At 39.8% G+C, this 19820-nt stretch overlaps 1 protein-coding gene across 4 annotated transcripts in view; it reads right to left on the bottom strand.

Annotated features, from left to right (window-relative positions):
- UGCG (UDP-glucose ceramide glucosyltransferase) overlaps nt 1-19820 on the bottom strand; it is a 35089-nt gene that overhangs the window by 13355 nt on the left and 1914 nt on the right. For 3 of the 4 annotated variants that reach the window (XM_073345622.1, XM_073345623.1, XM_073345625.1), the window contains exons 2-4: nt 3897-4038; nt 1957-2059; nt 648-749 (exon numbers count right to left, since the gene is read on the bottom strand). In XM_073345622.1, coding sequence (XP_073201723.1) covers nt 648-749; nt 1957-2059; nt 3897-4038 — 347 coding nt within the window. The remainder of the gene's footprint in view (nt 1-647; nt 750-1956; nt 2060-3896; nt 4039-19820) is intronic. The other variant, XM_073345624.1, reaches the window with a different exon arrangement.

Here is a 19820-nt window from a genome sequence, read left to right as displayed (position 1 = left end):
TGTGTGTACAAAACCACCAATCAATTATTCAATTGGCAAGACCAATGCTATGACATTTACTACCTGTGTCTGTGCAGAGTTACACACTGAGCATTAATCACACAGGTGCAGCGTAATTTAGGTTTGGCGTGATCAAACAAAAATCCACTAAATTGGAGTAAAGACTATATTTCATATATTTGAATTCAGAAGCCATATCATTTAAGATCCCAAATTAAAACAGACAGTGTCCTTTACAAGTTGTAAGTCAACTGGAAGTCAATCTTAATGTATAGTCTTATAAGAATTTAAATTGTCTGCCTAGAGGTACAGCCAAGAAGCAAGCAATCAGTAAGTAGTACTGTATTTTTAAAGTAAATGATTTCAAGAGAATATTTCGAACACCACCATTACACCATACACCAGGGGTTCTCAAACTGGGGGTCAGGACCCCTCAGGGGCTCATGAGGTTATTACCTGGGGGGGAGGGGGGTCACAAGCTGTCAGCCTCCACCCCAAACCCCACTTTGCCTCCAGCATTTATAATGGTGTTAAATATATAAAAAACTGTTTTTAATTTACTGGGGGGGGGGGGGTCGCACTCAAAGGCTTGCTATGGGAAAGGGGTCACCAGCACAAAAGTTTGAGAACCACTGCCATACACCTACCTCTGATTCCACTGTCACAGATCCATATGAGATCATACTTGGCAACTTCATACCCTGGCATTAAATTGTTAATTTTTGGGTTGATGCCAACCTTTTTTCCACCTTAACATTAAAAATAAAAAACAGTTATATACATCATGCATGTTTCCAAAATCCAGAAGCTATTTTACAAATATGTAATAGAATACAGACTCCATACCCCTTCTCCCCACCCCCAAATCAGGGTGATAACGGTAAATGCTAACCTACACCTCTGAAAATCTATTCAGGTCTTCTTAGCCAAACAAAGAAGACAGTTGAAGCCTACATGTGACATATATTCCTCCCATTAACAGATATTGTAGTTTTTCCAAAAAACAGTTTTATTAAATTTTGTATTGAAGAGACTATTATAAGCTCACTAAATTACTATTTATCGCACTAAGGGCCCTGTACGTACAAAAGGAGCTCAGCTATCTGCTGGGGTTTAGAAACTGCATTCTAAGGGGTTAGTGTCCCCTTCTCCTGATTTTGCCAACTCAATTTATATTATATATGGCAATGACTCTCTTGGGTAGGATTTTTTTGACTGGGTGGGAGAATAGAATTAAAAGATCCTTGGTGCAGGGACCAATTTGTTGTTCTGTGTTTGTACAGCAGACAGCGCAAAGGTGCCCTGGGCCGTGACTGGGGCTCCTAGGCACTATGGTAATACAAATAAAAACAACAACAAACTCGGCATTTTTGTCCCTAGCCCAGTACCAGACATCATTCAGCTTTGTTCAAAGTTAGGCAGGGAGAGCACTAAAGATTTTGAGCACCAAAGATCCTTTCCCCTCCTTTAAACACAAGGCACATAGAGGAGAGGAGGTGGCCCTGTCCTACAAGGGTGTGGAGTAGGAAAATTTCTTAACAGCAGACTTACTATCATGAAGGTACGTGGTAAGACACTAAAATCATTTCTGGGTATTCAGGCCTAGCCAACTGGCATCGAGGCCCAACACACAACTGTTTTTTTGCCCCCTTAAGGCTGAAGTAATTGATAAGCTGCACAGCCCTAGCGCTGTGAGGAGTGATTCTGGGGTAGAAGAGAGTAGCAAATATTAATTTGCACGAATTATCCTCCCTGGAGTTTGTTTTGTTTAATTGGTGTCAGGATGTCGATGAGAAACTTATATTCCCTTTGAGTAGGCTGTCCTACTACAGAACCAGCATCCACAGACAAACACACGTTTCCCAGTTTGGAAGACTCCACACATTTTTTTGCTGTTAGCTTCTTTACGATCCATTTATAAAGGCATGAATTGTGCCATGCAGTTGCATTACTTACCGATAAACAACCTAGCATCAACATTTGGGTATTTGCCAAGGAGCTTTTTACACACGTCAATAGCTGGATCATCGTGATCTTGTACACACAGGAGCACTTCATACTAGTAAAAAAAGATTTCATGCAAATTGGTGTACAACTTATTAAAATGGAGGAAATAGTTACAGTCCAAAAAACTTTACCAAAACTTGACAGAGGAAGCAGTGTTACAGAACTAAAGGATTTGCTTTTACAGATAGATAGCTACAAGTACTGTATCATCAGTAAAGAATGCTGTAGTCAGAGTATACTATCAGCACTTCTGAAAAGACATCTAGCCTTCAGCCCCAAAGAACATTTTTGTACTTGTAAAACGTTAAATAATTTTCTTTTGTGTTACTGGAAAGGTATTTTTATGCAGGAAACAAACATTATTGTATAGGAAAAGTTAAATGTTTGACTCTCTCTCTCCCTCTCCCCCTCACACACACAAAAAACAAATTTATTTTGCAATTACATTTTAAGAACCCAAAATATTAAGGATATTTTTAAACCTGCAAGTTATCAAATATTTTTTTCAATTATTACTACAATAGGACTGAAACCAGCTATTGTGCTTAAGTGTTTACATTGCCTTTCACCAAAAACTCGAGTTCCTGACAACGCAGCTTGTAGGAGCAATGTTGTATTTGGTCCCTTTCCTGAAGGACTTAGAACACTTTGCCAAGTACTTGTGGAGGAAAGTGTTTGAAGGCCTGCCTGATCCTGGAAAGGAATCCTCAGACAGCCTTTTATGCCCACTGGGAGTCCCGGCAAGGCCTCATTTGTAATGTCACTATAAAATTTGTGTTTTACTTCTTATATACATAGCATTGTAAAACACACTGTAATAATGCCTATCCCAGTATTTCAGAACAACTCTAAGACTACACCTCTCAATTCAAGGCCCAAACCTAACATTCCCAGGCCCACTATATAAAAATAAAAACAATTAAAAACTAAGATACAGTATGTCTATTGGTTGTATGTAAAAATGTGCAAACCAAAGTACAAATGGGACAAAAATGGTAACATGGCCACGAAAGAGTGTTTAGCCCACTGGATCATTTTCAGTTCATGCATTATGCTTTACCAAAATGATGGGTAAACATCCTCTGCATTTAAAAAAAAGGGGGGGGGGCAGGGACTGTAGTAGAGAGAGAGCCTGAAGCACTGGGCATGGTGCAAGATTTGAGCCCTGAAACAGTCTGTAAATCAAAGTCAAGCCATGTATTAAAGTAAATGCTTACAAGTACACTGTTCGGTACATAAACTTAGCAAAGTTGTTGCTAGTTTAGTGTGCACTAAATAGTTACATAAATATATTGCAGAAGGCTAGTACAAATACACCCCAATCTAGTACAAGATAAGATGGTTTGACAGAATAATGAGTAGGGATGTTGTGTCCGAGATATCAGGAACAAGCCGAGGTAACAAACAGAGGTCATGAAATACATAAGGTGTACATAAGTTGTTTGCCTCCATCTATAGTGTAAAAATAAAAGGAGTACTTGTGGCACCTTAGAGACTAACCAATTTATTTGAGCATGAGCTTTCGTGAGCTACAGCTCACTTCATCGGATGCATACCGTGGAAACTGCAGAAGACATTATATACACACAGAGACCATGAAACAATACGGGAGGAGGTATTGTTTCATGGTCTCTGTGTGTATATAATGTCTTCTGCAGTTTCCACGGTATGCATCCGATGAAGTGAGCTGTAGCTCACGAAAGCTCATGCTCAAATAAATTGGTTAGTCTCTAAGGTGCCACAAGTACTCCTTTTCTTTTTGTGAATACAGACTAACACGGCTGTTACTCTGAAACCTGACAGTGTAAAAATAAAAATTCACAGTATACTCTGATAGCTCTAGCAAAGACCACCAATTCAACTTGTGAAAAAAGTAAACTCAGACATACCTTTGGATAATCCAGTTCAAAGAAGGTCTCTAAATTGTTGATGAGATTAGGATCTACACCTTTTAATGGCTTTAGAAGTGAGACACCAGGAAGCTTACTATAGGGTTGTTTGTCTGTTGCTTTCTTGTTGAGGTGGAGACGTCTGCAAAAAAATTAATAATAATATATTATATACACGTATAGCCACCTTTGAAAGTATTTCTGGTCTTACAGGTGAACTACACACCAAACCTCATATCTTTGATCTAGTTTGATTCAAGGAAGCATTGAAACTATCAGTCTGAACACCACGTAGTTCACAAAATCAGCTTATAAAAGTCACATTAGTGTCCATATTTTTCTGTTTATTTTGTGCATTTGATTTTATCTAATCAGTTTCTCTGTTCTTTTGTGTCGTCAGTTTCCCCTGTTTGGGTCTTTCACACAGCAAGAGAGGTGAGAGAAAGAGAGCTACTTATATAAATGTAAGAATTAAAAAAAGGCAGGGGACTCTACAGCAGATGTGCACTTGAAACTAGTTCTTTTTTAAAAAAATTGTCATCACAATCTAGTCACTGTCCCTTTAAAGCAACAGAGTGAAATGAGGATCAAAGCATGTGAGACTGAACTATTAATGAGAGTTAAAATGTTATAATTTGAATCATATTTCTATGAAGTTTTACAACACATGGCTGCCAAACTAACACACCTTCATAAGGGTAGGCATATTCTAGGGGAAATAATTATATCAAAACACACTATGTCTAAATTTCACAGCCTGAAAGCTGTAATAGTGTAACTTACCAGTTAATGTTTTAAATAAAAAGGCAGCAAACACCATGAAAAATTACCACAGAAATTTTACAGGAGAGCTAAACCTAATTTTCCACAAGTTACACTTCTTACTAGAAGATAGTTAGAATAGTAACACAGCCTTTTAATTGTAAGAAAAATGGCTTTTGAGATCTACCAGTATATCTTCCCTTAAAGCGTTGAGACCACCAGTATTTCAGCAGAAGAATCAGAAAGGGAAACTGACTACAAACAAGTGTGAAAATGACTTGTTTACTTCACTGTCCAAGCTGAGCAAAAAATACAGAAAGTAAACAGCACAGTGGGGTAGGGGCAAAGATTTTTAAGTAGAGTTTTATTTCATCAGATAACAATACTGTAGTTTTACTGTATACATTTAGCTCGACCCAATTCCTTTGAAAAGCTGTTTAAATGAGACCTTCCAGAAACCTACTAGCACATTATGTTAAGAATAGTAATAATCCAAAACATAGAATTGTTTCAGAAAACGGCACAAGATTGCACTATAGGGTTTGGTGCCACCTACCCTTCAGAAACTAGGGTTATGGCTACATTACAGAGCTTTTTAGCGACACAGCTATGTCGCTAAAAGATGCTGTTAACACCAGCACTTTTAATCAGTAAAGCTTTTGTCGTTCGGGGGGGGGGGGTGTTTTTAACACCCCTGAATGACAAAAGTTTTGACAATGAAGTGCCAGTATAGACAAAGCCGAGGTGTATGACCCACTCCCAAACCTGCTCCCCCTGCCTTTTTTTTTTTTTTTAATAGCTACAGCATAAGCAAGAAAGTGTTGACAAAGATAGTCAGCTGCTGTGTAGATGTCAAAAGTGGTAAAGTAATCCACTTCAAGTGGGTATTCAAAAACCAGAGTCCCATCTTCAGACAGTTTTAAAAGGAAGTGGCTGACTTCATAGTGCTACTGTGCCGCTTTGTGTGCATGCATGACGACACACTCTTTGGGTACTCGATCACATAGTATTCCCCCACCCTCTGCCCCAGTGCCCGTGCCTCCTTATTCAGTGCACAAAATGGATGGTGCTCAGGGGACAAATCAGATTTGTGTAATAAGCAAGGCTGTCATCACTTGCTTCATTTACTGCAGAAACTGCAGATGTCAATCTCTAGTATGATCAGGAGGCTCATCTCTTGAAGCCACTATGGGTAATGTCAACACTGCAAGAAAACACCCACAGTTGGCCCATGCCAGCTGATTCATGCTCAGGCTATAGGGCTATAAAACTGCATTGTATATGTTCAGGCTCAGGCTGCAGCCCAGGCTCTGAGACCCCACAAGGGCGGGGACGGGGAAGGTCACAGAGCCCAGGATCCAGCCTGAGCATCTATACTGGAATTTTATAGGCCCACAGCCCAAGCCCCATGAGCCAGCTGCATGCATTTTATTGTACTGTAGACATTCCATAGGCAGTTCAGTACCCAATTGGTCCTGGTGAGGGGTCAAAGGCTCCTGGGCTAAGGGCCAGCTATATATACAAAGCTACCTTATGCCATTCTACACCAACTATGCAAGGATGAGACAGAAGGACTAGGAGTAGGAAAGCAGTAGCTCATACAACTTGGGAGAGAAGGGGAGTGAGGGGACAAGGATTCCATAAGGAGTTTCAGGGAAACAGCACTCAGGATTTAGCGAGTCTGAAGGACAGGATTTGGGGCCCAAGTAGGAGTAGGAAGGGACAATTTGACTGGGAAAAAAAGAGAACCTGGGAGAACTGGAGAAAGTATTGAGGGAAAGTAAGGAGCGAGAGAACAATGAGCATCCAGGACAGAACAGAGTGGAAGATGCTTAGCAACACAAGAATAAGGGCACCTGGGCAGACTCAAAGAAATTAGAAGGTGGAGAACAAGGTAGATGAGGAAAGAAAATGGTGCAGGGACAGCACATTTGGAGGAAGGAGGCAAGGACAAGTGAGGACAGGAGACCCAGGGAAGGAGAAGGGGGCAGAGAAGATTGAGTGGGAAATAGTTTTAATAAAAGAAGGAAGGGTCATGAAAAGGAAGAGAGATTTTGTGAAGTGGGAGAAAGATGGAAAAGAAGGAAAGAAGAAATCCCAAATAACGAAGGGGGGAAAACATTGCTATGGAGTACATTGGACTACATACAGTGTAATAGGATGGCTTGCCCAGTGGGCTGGAGAGCCTGGGGCTAAGCCAACACTGATTACAGGATGAGCCCCAACTGAGAGGAATTATGTAATTCCCTTACAAAAGGAGTAGGAAATTGCAGTGAAGTAGGGAAATCCAGGAAATTAGAGTTATGTCTGTAGACATTGCAGGGAGCAAGAAGGCTTCAGCAGAGCCCTCAGTCAGTAGGGGAAAAAGCTTAAGAAGCAGGAGAGAGTGATGACAGTTCTCCAGGCAGGGAGGCCTGAGAGCCACCCTGTGCAAGCAGGGGTGAAACTGGAAAGGCCAGGGGAGAAGGACAAACTAAAGGCAGAAGATGCTGGGAAGCAGAAAGACAGTCCCTCAAGGAGGTGGGGCTGTGCCCATCTGAAATTGGGATGAAGACTCTGAGGCCTGGTCTACACCAGGGAGTGGGGGAAATTGATCTAAGTTACACCTTTTTGTACATAAAGCTGTTATGAGTTTGAATTCCTATGTCTCATGTTCTTCCACAGCTATACGAAAGTGCTGCATTTCCTTCTTAAAACTGCAAATTACTCTTTTTTTCCCCCCCACTGAGATAAATTTCAAATTTCTAGCCCTATAGGACCACGATACACTCAGCTTTGAGGTAGTTATTTTTATGGACTAAAAAATCAACAGTGGCCCAGGACTCAATCTTCTGTGACCTGGCTTGTGGGGGCAAAGGGGAGAGTACTTTCAGAGAAAATTACACATTTTGGGGAGAGGGAGGAAATCTTTCTAGGACAGGTTAATTTAAAACAAAGTGGTGGTTCTTTGGACTATTAGAATTAGTAGAGGGATGGATTAGAGCAGAGTGGAAACGAGATGGTCCAAAGTACATGATAAACTGCAGACCCTTGTGATGATTATGAAAATAAGTTCCTGATATAATAGTAGATGCAGGAGGTACTGTGGATACCATATCTATGAGGGGCATGAGGCTTGCAGTATTGACAGGCTCCTCACGACAGCAACAGAGACAGAAGGCATCTGAAGAGGCAGCTTCTTCTTTTGTTGAAGCTAAAATTACTTGATTGCGAATACTACTGTAAAAAGCATTCACATGCACGCTGGATGATAAAGAGTCTGGAGCACACTGTTCTAGTATAAACCTCATGGCTTACTGTCAGTGCCATGTTAATGTCATGAACGTACAAACAGCACTACTATTACAATACTTAGTGATTTTAAAATGCCATGTTGACTTCCATGCCAATAACCACACACACAGGTTTTCCCAGTTATGTAGCACAAGAAATATTTTATACAATAGATTTGAACTGCTCATGCTGGGGAAAGCTTGTCATTTTCAGAATGTAGTAATTTTTTTGAATTTTTTATTGAAAATATGGCATAAAAACACTCTGGCCATATGAAAAAATATAAGAACAGGCTTGTTAAAGACTAGCTATTGAAAGAGAAGAGTGTAGACAATTGGGGCGATTAGGCAATATTTACATTTTTAAAAGTATTTTGGATCAGGTTTTGTGCATTTTAGAATGTTAAAAAGATTTAAACTTAGTCACATTTATAGAAAAGAGTGCCAGTAGAAACTTAATTGGATTTGAACATGCTTTCTCTAAAATATGAAACAGACACTTTTACCCACTAGGCGACAACTATGAGAACTGACATCTATTAAGTTAGCCATAGTAGGGCTACCCATTGCCTTTGACTGCAAAGAAAGACTCAGATTTACGGGGGGTGGGGGAGGCGGCTGCTAACTGTAAAAAGCTATGAAGTTCTATGTCTAAAACTTTAAGCTCTTTGAGACCAGCATGGTGTTTTTCTTAACAGTTTGAGAACATGGCTGCTGCATTTTGAGCAGTACCACAAGAATATCTAGCTATATATCAAGTCTATTTCTAATCAAATTTAGGTGCTAACTTTTCCTTGTGATATATAGTGGTGAACTGCTGTTGTAAGGGTAAAAGTTGACAAACTTCTTTAAGCTTGCTTGCTATTTTTTTTTTAAATTAATACTCTCACAAAGCTATCATTTTTCTCTCCTTAGATAGGATACCTAAAGTAAGTATTTACCTTCTTCTACCTTCCTCAACTCTCAGTGCCTATACCAAGGGCTGTACCAAGTTTGCTCTCCTTCCGTAATGCAGTATTTCCTAGGTGCCTATTGTGGAATATTATCTGGGAATAAAAAATTACTTAATTCCAAGGACACTGTGTGCACATATTACTGTAATTCTCTGAGAATTTTGGATTTAAGCTTTTACTTCAGTGGTTACTAGTTTTCTTTTTATGGATTAGATACTTTCCTCGGTGTGAAGTGAATGCTTTGGAAGAACAGGCTGGCTTTTCATCATTTTTCCTTGTCAACAAATAGTCTTCCCCTCCGCCAAAGGTAATTCTGTTGTTTTTCTTTTCTCCCAAGCCAATATACAGTATTTTACTAATACCTGTATAATCAATCTCTAAAGCATTCCATTGAAATAGATGCCACAGGTCTTTGACAAGTCTATACCACATCTACAAATTCTCCTGGACATCTTATTCACAAAGCCAAATACTCGGCATGATTCTCCATATTAAAAAAAGCCACAGTCCAAAATTTAATACACTGTTTGCTCTGTATACCAGACAGCACACATGGTGAACTTCATTTCCTTTTGCTGACTGCTCAACAACAAAAACCCAAGCCCTCAAATCTCAGTTTCACAGTGTTTGAAAGACAAATCTTTTCTAGTTTTTAAGTGTCTCATTTTTTGTGTAAAATCACACTGTCAATCCCATGAAGTGGCAATTTACTGCAGCAGCATTGGCTGCCAACAGGTGTCCAGTAAACCCATCCTCCCAATACTATTCATTGCTTCGGGGACGGGGGGGGGGGTGTGTGTGGAAGAGGGTGTCAAGTAACTCCTACCAAGCTGCAGCAATGGCCTGACCTATTTGAGGTTATCTGAATTTCAGTCACAGAAGGTGTACAAATGTCCGAGTCAATCAGGTGACCACAGAATTGAATCTGAGGACATCTGCTGTTTCCCATAGCATCTTTGCACATAAAGCAACTATTCCTTAATTTGTTGCTTTCTAATTACTTTCACATGAGCAGACAGTGTTTCAAACAAGCATGTTATCCCTTTCTCAATGGGTAACTTAGTTCAGAAAGAAAAACCAAGGGATGGGAAAGACTTTTTAATCCATCCAAGAAAACAAGAACAGATCTTCTGTAATTGTTTTTTTCTCCAACTTAAAAAAATTCATTCTTTATCACTTTAGCAGCAGTTCTCATGACAACAAGTTTTTGACAAGTACAGTTCAAAAACAGTTGGAATAATGGAAACCAATCCTCTCATGAAGCTTGCATAGTGTACCTATCACTTTATATTCATTTGCACTGAGTACTGAAATTCCTCTTGGTTTATGAGATTTTCTGATTAAGAGCCAGAAGATTTGAAACATTGAGATGCCTGAAACACTACTATTGGGCATGTTATTGTAACGACATCTGCAACATTTATCCTAACCCCTGTCTTAGCCTATGGAAGGAACCACTACTCATCTTGCTGACTCTAAAGTAGCTTTCCTTTTCTGAGAGTGAAAAAGGACAAATGCTTTTGAGGGCAGATGCCTGGGTAATAAGATATCACTGTCCAGTCTAAGACACAATGAATTCTCTCTTTCTAAATGTTACTCAAGCCATCCCAACAAAAAAAGTCTAGAATTAACATCCCCATTTTAAGTCTAACAGAACATGCTTGTCCATAAAAATGGAAAAAAATTGTTGGGGCAAATGTTAGAAACTTGCCATAGCACAATGGCTGCTAGGTCTTTCAGCTGAAGTAGTAACCTACATGCCCTTAATAAGGATACTTTTAAAATGTTTGAGAATTTTCATTACAGAATTATACTATTCCTTCAGAAATTACCCAAATACAGATGGTTTTATCATGCTTGGCAAATAATCTTTAAAGAACAGTTACAAGCATCTGTCGACTAATGTCAAGATATCAATAACACTACTAGCATAAGGTCTGGAAGTTTTAGGGTTAGGATTAGGGCAGGTCCACACAAAAGATAACAGCTTTACCAGTTACTCTGTAGCTCACATGTGGGGAGTCAATATGGTTCCATGTGATGGAATTTATTTTCAATCGCTAAGGTACCCAACAACAAAGTGAAGTATTTCCAGAGTTACATGTGTAGTACTTCTAACATGCCTCACTCATAAAATGCACTATGTTACCGGGCCAGGGAATAAAGAGCACTGAATTGGGAATGCACATTCAATACCATACAGGGTGGACAAAAATAAATGACTTAAAAAAATTTTTTTTTATTTAAATTGGATTTATAATAAAATGCTTTTTGAGGGGAAAAAACCTCTCTAAAGATAGTTTTAATTAAGATACATTATAGCTCAAAGATATCGCATGATGGAATAGGGATTATAAATTCTAATTCTATAGTATGAAAGAATGTAGTCATGTAATGTTTAAGAAAAGTTTTGTAAATGAGTTCCAATAGTTCATTGATTAGGACCCAATCTTATGGGGTTCCAGGGGCTTCTGTAGAGATTATTTAGGTTAATCTTTCTATCTACCCAATGGGACTCAGTGCTCAGTCTAGAAGATACCATCAGAGATGTTTAGTTTTGCAGTTCTCAAACTATAGATTTGTGTCTTCAGAGATAACATGCTTGTTAACAGCAAAAATGTTTTAAAATAAATAAATAAATAAATAAATGAATAAATAAATAGAGAGAGAGAGGTGAGAAATAACAGACCTCAATCCTATTGTCCCTCTGCAAATTTGTGTACACAGGGTCAATCCCCTACCTCTTTCTAAAAGTGCAAAGTTTCAAAAAGTTCAGTGAATAGAAGATTTTTGGGGCAGAACAGATCTCGACAAGGAGAAGTCTGGAGATATATGTGAGAAGGGAGGGACGGCAGTAGAAACAAAAGTGAAACTGTTTGAGCAGTATATTCCAGAAGCCTTGAGGTCTTTCTGAGTCTAGCCTTCGTTGATTTGAGATTTACCATTCCATTCTCTCACTAGAAGGGAAAATCTATTATGGCAGCAGGCCTTAAAAGAGACCCAGTTTGGGAATAAGAACCATTCAAGAAATATATGTTTGCTGATGTTTTAAAGAAAGTCACAACAGTGAACTGGTGGAAGTCACTTAAGCACTTGGATTCAGAGACTATTGAAGTGATAATCTCACTTTTAACAGCAGTAGCTTCTTCTGCTGGTGTAGAAAGACTATTTCACTCCAAACTGAGAAATCGTTTGGGACCTGAAAAAGCAGGAAAGCTTGTTTTTCTTTTCAAGATTATGAACAAGCAGGAAAATGAAGGTGAAAACAACTGAGTTAGTTGCAGAAGCCAATATTTTAAGTTTCTCATGTTGACCGGGCTGACATAGTTGATTTGATTTTTGTTTTGTTTTTTTAAATATTTCATTTAACTATTTTAGTTAAACAATTTGAATAAAAACAAACCTGATTTTAAAAAACTTGAATGTTTAATTAAATTCAAACATTCATATGCTTGTTTTATTAAAATATTATGTTTGCTTTGAAGAAAAAAATCCAGAATACATAACGTTGTTGTTTTAGTTAAAACAAATTTAAATGTCTGTCTGGTGATGTTCTCCTCCTAACACAGCATGGCAAGAAAATCTTCCAAATATTAATGATGATTAACCTGTTGAATCGGATATAGCTCACCTCCCAATGACTTCATAAATATCTGCTTCAATTACCTTTGGTAAATGAAATAACGAAACAATCATTCATTTTCTGATATAACTAAAAAACTAATCTGAAAAGTTTTCCAAATAAATCACATTAAGAATTTATAGTGTGTACCTTCTAAAAATGTGATTTATTTGGAATGTGTGTACCTTCTACATCTATCTCTGAGTTGTAATGAATACGTACTAAGGTTATAACAACCAACAAGAACGCACTTATGTAGAAATCCATGATTAAATCGAGTCTTCCTGACTAGTGATTTAAACTAAGATTTAAATCAAATCCACCCTGATGCCATAACTTGAAATTAACTTCGGATTTTGCTTAAGGATGGCTTTTCTGTAGAATCCCTTGCAGTAATAATTGCAATAGCTGCTTTTCACAGCAAAAGTGGGGATATTATAAGACTTCTTTGTAAAGAATTCAGAATTTCACCAATGAACTGATTATGCAAAATAGTTCTGCGCTTGGGAATGTAGATGGCTACTAATTCTAAGTTTCAATATCCCACATTAACTCTGCTTTAATAATCTATACATGCGACTGTTTTGTAGTAAATTGATCAATGGTCTTTATATCTAATTGTATTTGAAGTACATTGGATTCAACCAGGATTCAAAATACAGTAATCAATCGCTCAGTACACTTCGTAGCTGCACTACAAAGGGTTTGTTTAGTTGGCTGGTTTTCACTGAGAGGGGGAAGGGAAGAAAAGGTTGGCAATATTTGCATCAATGCCTTATGTAGTGGCACTAGTGCTAATAATGATAATCTAGCTTTGCTTTCCCCAAGCAGAGAAAGACTATTTGCAATGATATACTAACACGACCAGCTATTTCCTTTTAAACGTCACTAATTTTCATTTTGCTATAACGTGCTTTCCAACAAATTCTGTTGGCATAGCAATGCTGCGTCATGCTACTTTGAAAGTCTACCATGCTCTTTTTCTTATAGCAATTTCTAGATTCCAGGAAGCTCCACTGTAAATTGCAGACTGTACGTGTTTAGAACATATCACTTTTACTCCAGCATCCGTGAGTAGTGGCAGCTACGTCAGCGGGAGAAGTCCTTTCACTGACATAACGCTATCCACACCAACACTTAGGCCCATGTAACTTACGTTAGGGGGGTGGCTTATTCACATCCCTGAGTGACATAAACTTACACCGACTTAAGCTCTAGTGCATACACAGAGTTAGATACAGTGGGACAAATCCTGTTTCCATTGAAATCAGGGGCAAAAAACTCCTACAGAAGTCAATTGGAGCAGGATTTGGCCCTAAATGTATTTCCATTATATTTTAATGTTGCATGGAGCCTGGAGAACTAATAAACCAGGTTTCATACCTATACTAACTAGTCTAAGAGTAGGATAACTACTTCAATCAAATTTCAGTGGTAGGGAAATCTTCCCCCTTAAGTTATTTTAGGTATACACACCAACAATAGTCACAGTTTCTACGGCCACAATACTGTTATCTGAGCACCTTATAAACATAATTGAATTTATCTTTGCAATACCTCTATTTAGTATCAGCCTCATTTTATAGATGGGAAATTGAGGCGCAGATATTAAACAACTTGCCCAAGATCACACAAGGAGTCTGTAGAAAGGCTGGGAACTGAATGCAAGTCTTTAAAGTCCTGGTCCAGTGCCTTAACCATAAGTCTATCCTTCCTACCTTGCTTTCACTTCTCTCAAAATTTCTGCAGCAAAGCACTGAAGAATGAAAGAAAATACTACAGGTGACAACACCTATAGTAAAGGCTGCCTGACACTTTATAAAACCCTGCTTTCAGTTACATATAACTGCCGAAAAACTCAGTCTGAGGCAAACAAGCATGGAAAATTTGAGCCTAAATTTGGAAAAAATCCAGCTGTATCCAAGAATGAGGTTAGAGAAGGATACACTGTTTCAGTCCTTAAAAAGATAAGCCCCAAAATTCAACCATTTCCCTGAAACGCTCAATTGCCTTCCTACTTTGATGCAAGGGCCTGAAATTTGGCAGGGGGTCACCTGGGTGACAGAGATAAGCCTTTTTCCTTCCCCAAGAAAATCTGTCCAGATTTCAACAAATTATAAAACTGGGGGGGGGGGGGGGGGGGGGAAGAATCTCATCTTATGCATGTTTCAGAGTAATAGCCGTGTTAGTCTGTATTTGCAAAAAGAAAAGGAGTACTTGTGACACCGTAGAGACTAACCAATTTATTTGAGCTTAGTCTCTAAGGTGCCACAAGTACTCCTTATCTTATGCATGCTTCATAGAGACTTTGGATCTGGCAGTGAAATTATCCAAAGATTCCATCTCCTTTGAGAATGTTCCACCCCCTCACAGCTTCTATCTGCAACCAACTTGCACACGCACCATCCACGCAGAGCAAAAGAGTGTGCTCCACCCCAGAGTATGAGAGGATGAGCTGGATTTTCCCTGCCAGCTGCTGTGGCACCAGAACTGAGCTGAAAGACTGTCTCTCCTGTGCTGCCAATGATTTCCTTGCTGGTGCCCAGGCAACATGGAGAAGGAATAAGTGGCCTGACTCAGATTCAGAAGGGTGAGGGGGAAGAGATGCAAGGCAGGGAGGGGAGAGGGTCAAGAACAGATCAAGATGAGAAGGGGCAGGAGCTGGGGCAGTCAGGAACAGGGGCATGAATCAGGCAGGAGTGGAGGAAGCCAGGAACTGAAGAGCTGTGACCACTAGAGATCACTCCCCTACATAATCTGGAATCAAAACCATTATTCTTGAATTTCAACATTCCTTTGGTGCCTACCAAACTGCTGTGAAAGCCAAAGGCAAAGTGTGCGTCTCCATCTCCCTCTAGAGGCAGGTCCACACAGAAGATAACAGCTGTACCAGTTACTCTGTAGCTCACATGCTTGAGGACTGTGCCATGCAGTTAAAGATTCCAGCCTCACTAATGAAACATGCGGAGTCAATATGGTTCCATGTGATGGAATTTATTTTCGATTTTTAAGCTTTTACATTAAATAAAACACTACTTTAAAAATAACATTAAGGTTGTAAAGTCAAGCACTCAGAAGTTTGGAAGAACCCATGCAACCTTAAATTTGGCCCCTTATGTATATGCATGATGCAGTCTTTAATTACATGATCACATACTATTTTTTCCAAAGGACCCCTAACTTATTCAATGCACAGGCTGGACAGTGCTCACTGACTGGATAGCTACTCAATTACATACACAGACATGCAGTTGCAGGGGCTCATGGATTATTTATTGCACTACACTGAATATAGAATTATTATTCATTTCCTCATGGTGCTCTTATTGTAGGACCTCAGTTCTTTACAAAGATTAATACATTTATCTTCACATCGCTGTGAGGTGAGGAGGTATTGTTATCCCTATTTCCCACATGGGGAACTGAGACACAGTTTAAAGCTGAACGTGCCAATTTATTTTGGGTGCCCAATTTTAGAAGACTAGGACCCAATTTTTCAGAATATGTAGCATATTATGGCACAATGTATGTTCAGATCAGAGCTCCTACTGCACTCAGTTGCCGGAGCACTGAGAACTCAAAACTGCAAATGCAGGTCTCTCAAGTTGGGTATACAAAAAATGAGCAGCTATTGTGAACATTTTCATTTAAGTGATTTTGCCCAGCACCACACAGGTACTCTATGGCTCAGGCAAGGATAAGATCCAATTCTCCAGGGTAGCATTCAATTTCCTTACCCACAAGACCATCCAATCTCTTCCTGCAATCCCCTGCCTCATTCACCACACATCTTCCAACTTCTGCAGCAAATGAGGCAGGCGTCTTACCAACAACAGTGACAGAAGGAATGAATTTTAAAAAATAGTATGTCATCATGTAATTAAAGACTATCATCATGCAAATACACAGGGACAAAGGGGGGGCAAATTAAGGATACACTGGCAATCTTAATTCAAGCATTTCTTAACCATATGCTTATAAATAAATAAATCTATGTTAAAAGAACATTATTTATGCATACACAATTTCAATCACGATCAATGTAAGTAATTAGCATTAAAATAGTACAACTATAAATCCAGTGTTACTCAGACTCACATTTTTCATCGTTACATCATACACACTGCAGAAGCTAACTTCTCCTTTGCTATGCATTCATTTTCTGTTAAATATGTCTACCTTATCTACACATAGCATCACATAGCTTCATAATTTAAAAAGTTATTTCAAAAGCAACATGTTTTAGTCTCTCAAATTAACATATTTAGGTAGTCTACAATGGTAGACCACAATCCTGCTACTGGATCAGCAGCTGGACCCCTGCCTGTATGTGCAGTCTTTACTGACTTCAAATAGTCTCCAGGTAGGCACAAGGGATTCATGGCAGATAACTCTGCATGGGGCTTGACTGAAATGGCTCACATCTTTAAACCTGCCTAAAAATAATACATGCAGACTATATTCAACCCTTGGGGGCCAAACCTTGGGAGTCTTCCTGAGGACTGGGCTTACCTCAATGGTCCTAACAAACCATTATTATTTTATAATCACATGTATTAAGTAGTTTTATAAAAATGGCCATTTGCCATGACAACAGCAGTGGCTACTTAAGATTTTCATCTTTGATGGTTTATTTAATTTCAAGAGCTATAAGGCCACAGTGTGACCCAATTCATTTAAAAAAAAAAAAAAGAAAGAAAGAAAGCCACTCAAATTTGAGAAAATTGTTCTAGTTTCACTTCACCAAATATTGTGTATTAGAACTGTTCCCTGACTCAAATCCTGTATGCCAAAATTCATCCCTGTGGATATCTCACACACACACACGTACATGTTTATAAAGAAGCCACATCAAAAACCCCTGTAACCCCTGTAATGGAAACCTGCTGACAGGACTTTTACACAGGCAATTCCTGAAGGCACTAGGAGAAGAGGCCCCAATTCAGCAAGGTACTTAAGCACGTATGCAACTTTAAGCATGGGAATGGGAGTATTCACATGCTGTAAATTAGGCATGTACTTAAGTATCTTGTTGAATCAGAGTGAAAGACTGTCCAATTGACTACAACTACAGAATTACAGGATGAAGGGCTGTTGTGGGTTGGTTGGGTTTTGTTGTTGTTTTTTGGAAGGGGGAAAGAGGAGAGAAACACAGTAGAGTGCTTCAATCAAAGATACATTTAACAGAAATTTAACTCTGTCCAAACAAGACTATGAACATTCCCCAACCTCCCAGGTTCAATTTAAGTAACTTTCAGTTCCACAGATTGAAACCATTTGGTGTTTGATGTTTAAGGCTGCAATCCTACAATCCCTTGCTTTCAGAACTCTCACTGACTTTGATGGGAGTCTTGCAGGAAAGTATCTGGCTCCTGCAGGAACTTCAGAGAACAGCCACACCATTTCTGTACAGTTAACTTTCAAGGAAAAAAGGTATGGTTTCTTGAGTGAATATGGAAGCTAAAGGCAATTGAATTACAATAAAATTATTAATGCTCATAGCGTGGAGGAATAGCTCAGTGGTTTGAGCATTGGCCTGCTAAACCCAGGGTTGTGAGTTCAATCCTTGAAGGGGCCTTGAAGGGATCTGGGGCAAAAATTGGGGATTGGTCCTGCTTTGAGCAGGGGGTTGGACTAGATGACCCATCCTGAGGTCCCTTCCAACCCTGATATTCTATGATTCTATGAGGGTTTTCATAATTCAGTCAACCAGAAATGAAATCCTGGCCACACTGCAGTCAATGGGAATTTTGCCACTGATTTCACTGAGGCCAGGATTTTACCCCAGACAACTAACTGTGGTGTGGCTGAGTGAGCAAAATAGGAGTCCTTGATGGCACAAACATCACAAAACATGAAACAAAAACAAGAAAAGAACACTTGCATCATTTACTACCATCAGAACCTTTGATACTCTCTTACAGTATATTTTACAACAGCTATAGGAAAATCTAACTACAGTAACCAATACATTGCTGCAGTCATTATAAGGTAAATTTGGACTTTTATTTGAACAATAATTTGATTGCATTCAAAAGGAACCGATATCTTACTTTTCTCTCCCCTGTTTTACATACACACATCAGCTTCTGCACAAAGCCCCAGCAAAAATGCTTGGTCAATCATAATAATAAATAATAATAATAATAAAAAGGAAATAAACAGTAGCAGGCAGCTCTTTTTAAGCACCTCTTCTCTTCAGAGCTAGTTATCTAGGCAGATCCAGACCAGTATTCATTCCACCTGCCATTATAAGTTATCTTGAGAAACCTTGTCAGTGTACATACCACTAAAATTAAGACTGTTCAATGTTGTGTGCTATTTAAGACTGAGCTGCTATTTGCATCCTTCTAAAGAATACTCAACATAACATTTTATGACTGCTGTCCCCAAGAGACCCACACAAGAAACCAAAGGTTCCTGCCACAAGGCTATGCCACCAAACAAAAATTTTAAATGTAACAACAACAAAAAAAGAGAATGAAAAATCACATACCTATCACTGTAAGGTCAGTACATAAGAAAGGAAAGTACGGTGGCGAAGGCCAAGAGTTGCATGGAATAGAGCCCCAAACAAAAGGCAAACTCACATATTTAACAATTGATATGTATTAGGGCAAGAAGAGGCAGGCTCATGGGTGTGTGTGGGTGGGTGAGTGTGTATTCTGCAGGTGTAGGCTAAAGTGTGTGTAAACAATGAGAGCAGACTCACTGGTGTGTGTGTATATCTTATGAAAGGGCAGGCGTAGCAGCAGGGTTACGCGTGTGCACGTATCATGGGTGTGCATGTGTTAGGTGTCAATAGGCAGACAGCTCGGGGAAGGCATGTAAAGGGGGCTGTCAGGTTCAAGGGGGTTCAGGTGTCAGGAGGGGGCAGGCTGGGGGTGATGCAGCTCGGGGGATCCAAGTCACATGTGTGCAGGGAGAGGGGTCCGGCTTATGGGGAATCCATGGGTTGGAGTGGGGGGCTAGGTGGGAAGGCGGGTCTGACTTGTGAGATCCAAACATCGGGAGGCCAGCTCGGGGGTTCATGTAGGGGAGGCTAAGTGAGGGGGCCGGGGCCGGCTCAGGGGGCTCCATGTGTCGGGGGGGCTAAGTGGGGGGCGGGTCCAGCTCAGGGGATCCAGGTGTCAAGAGGGATCGATTTGTCGGAGGGCAGGGTGGGGGGTGGGTCCGATTCAGGGGAGCCAGGTGTCGAGGGGGGGGTCGATGTGCGGGAGGGGGACTAGGTGGGGGGCGGATCTGGCTCAAGGGATCCAGGTGTCGGGTGGGGGCTAGGTTGGGGGCAGGTCCGGCTCAGGGGATCCAGGTGTCG

This window comes from Lepidochelys kempii, chromosome 5 (genome assembly GCF_965140265.1).
Source record: "Lepidochelys kempii isolate rLepKem1 chromosome 5, rLepKem1.hap2, whole genome shotgun sequence".
NCBI classification, from domain to species: Eukaryota; Metazoa; Chordata; order Testudines; family Cheloniidae; genus Lepidochelys; species Lepidochelys kempii.
The sequence above is the reverse complement of the archived record's forward strand: the minus strand, read 5'-3'. Positions and strand labels throughout refer to the sequence as shown.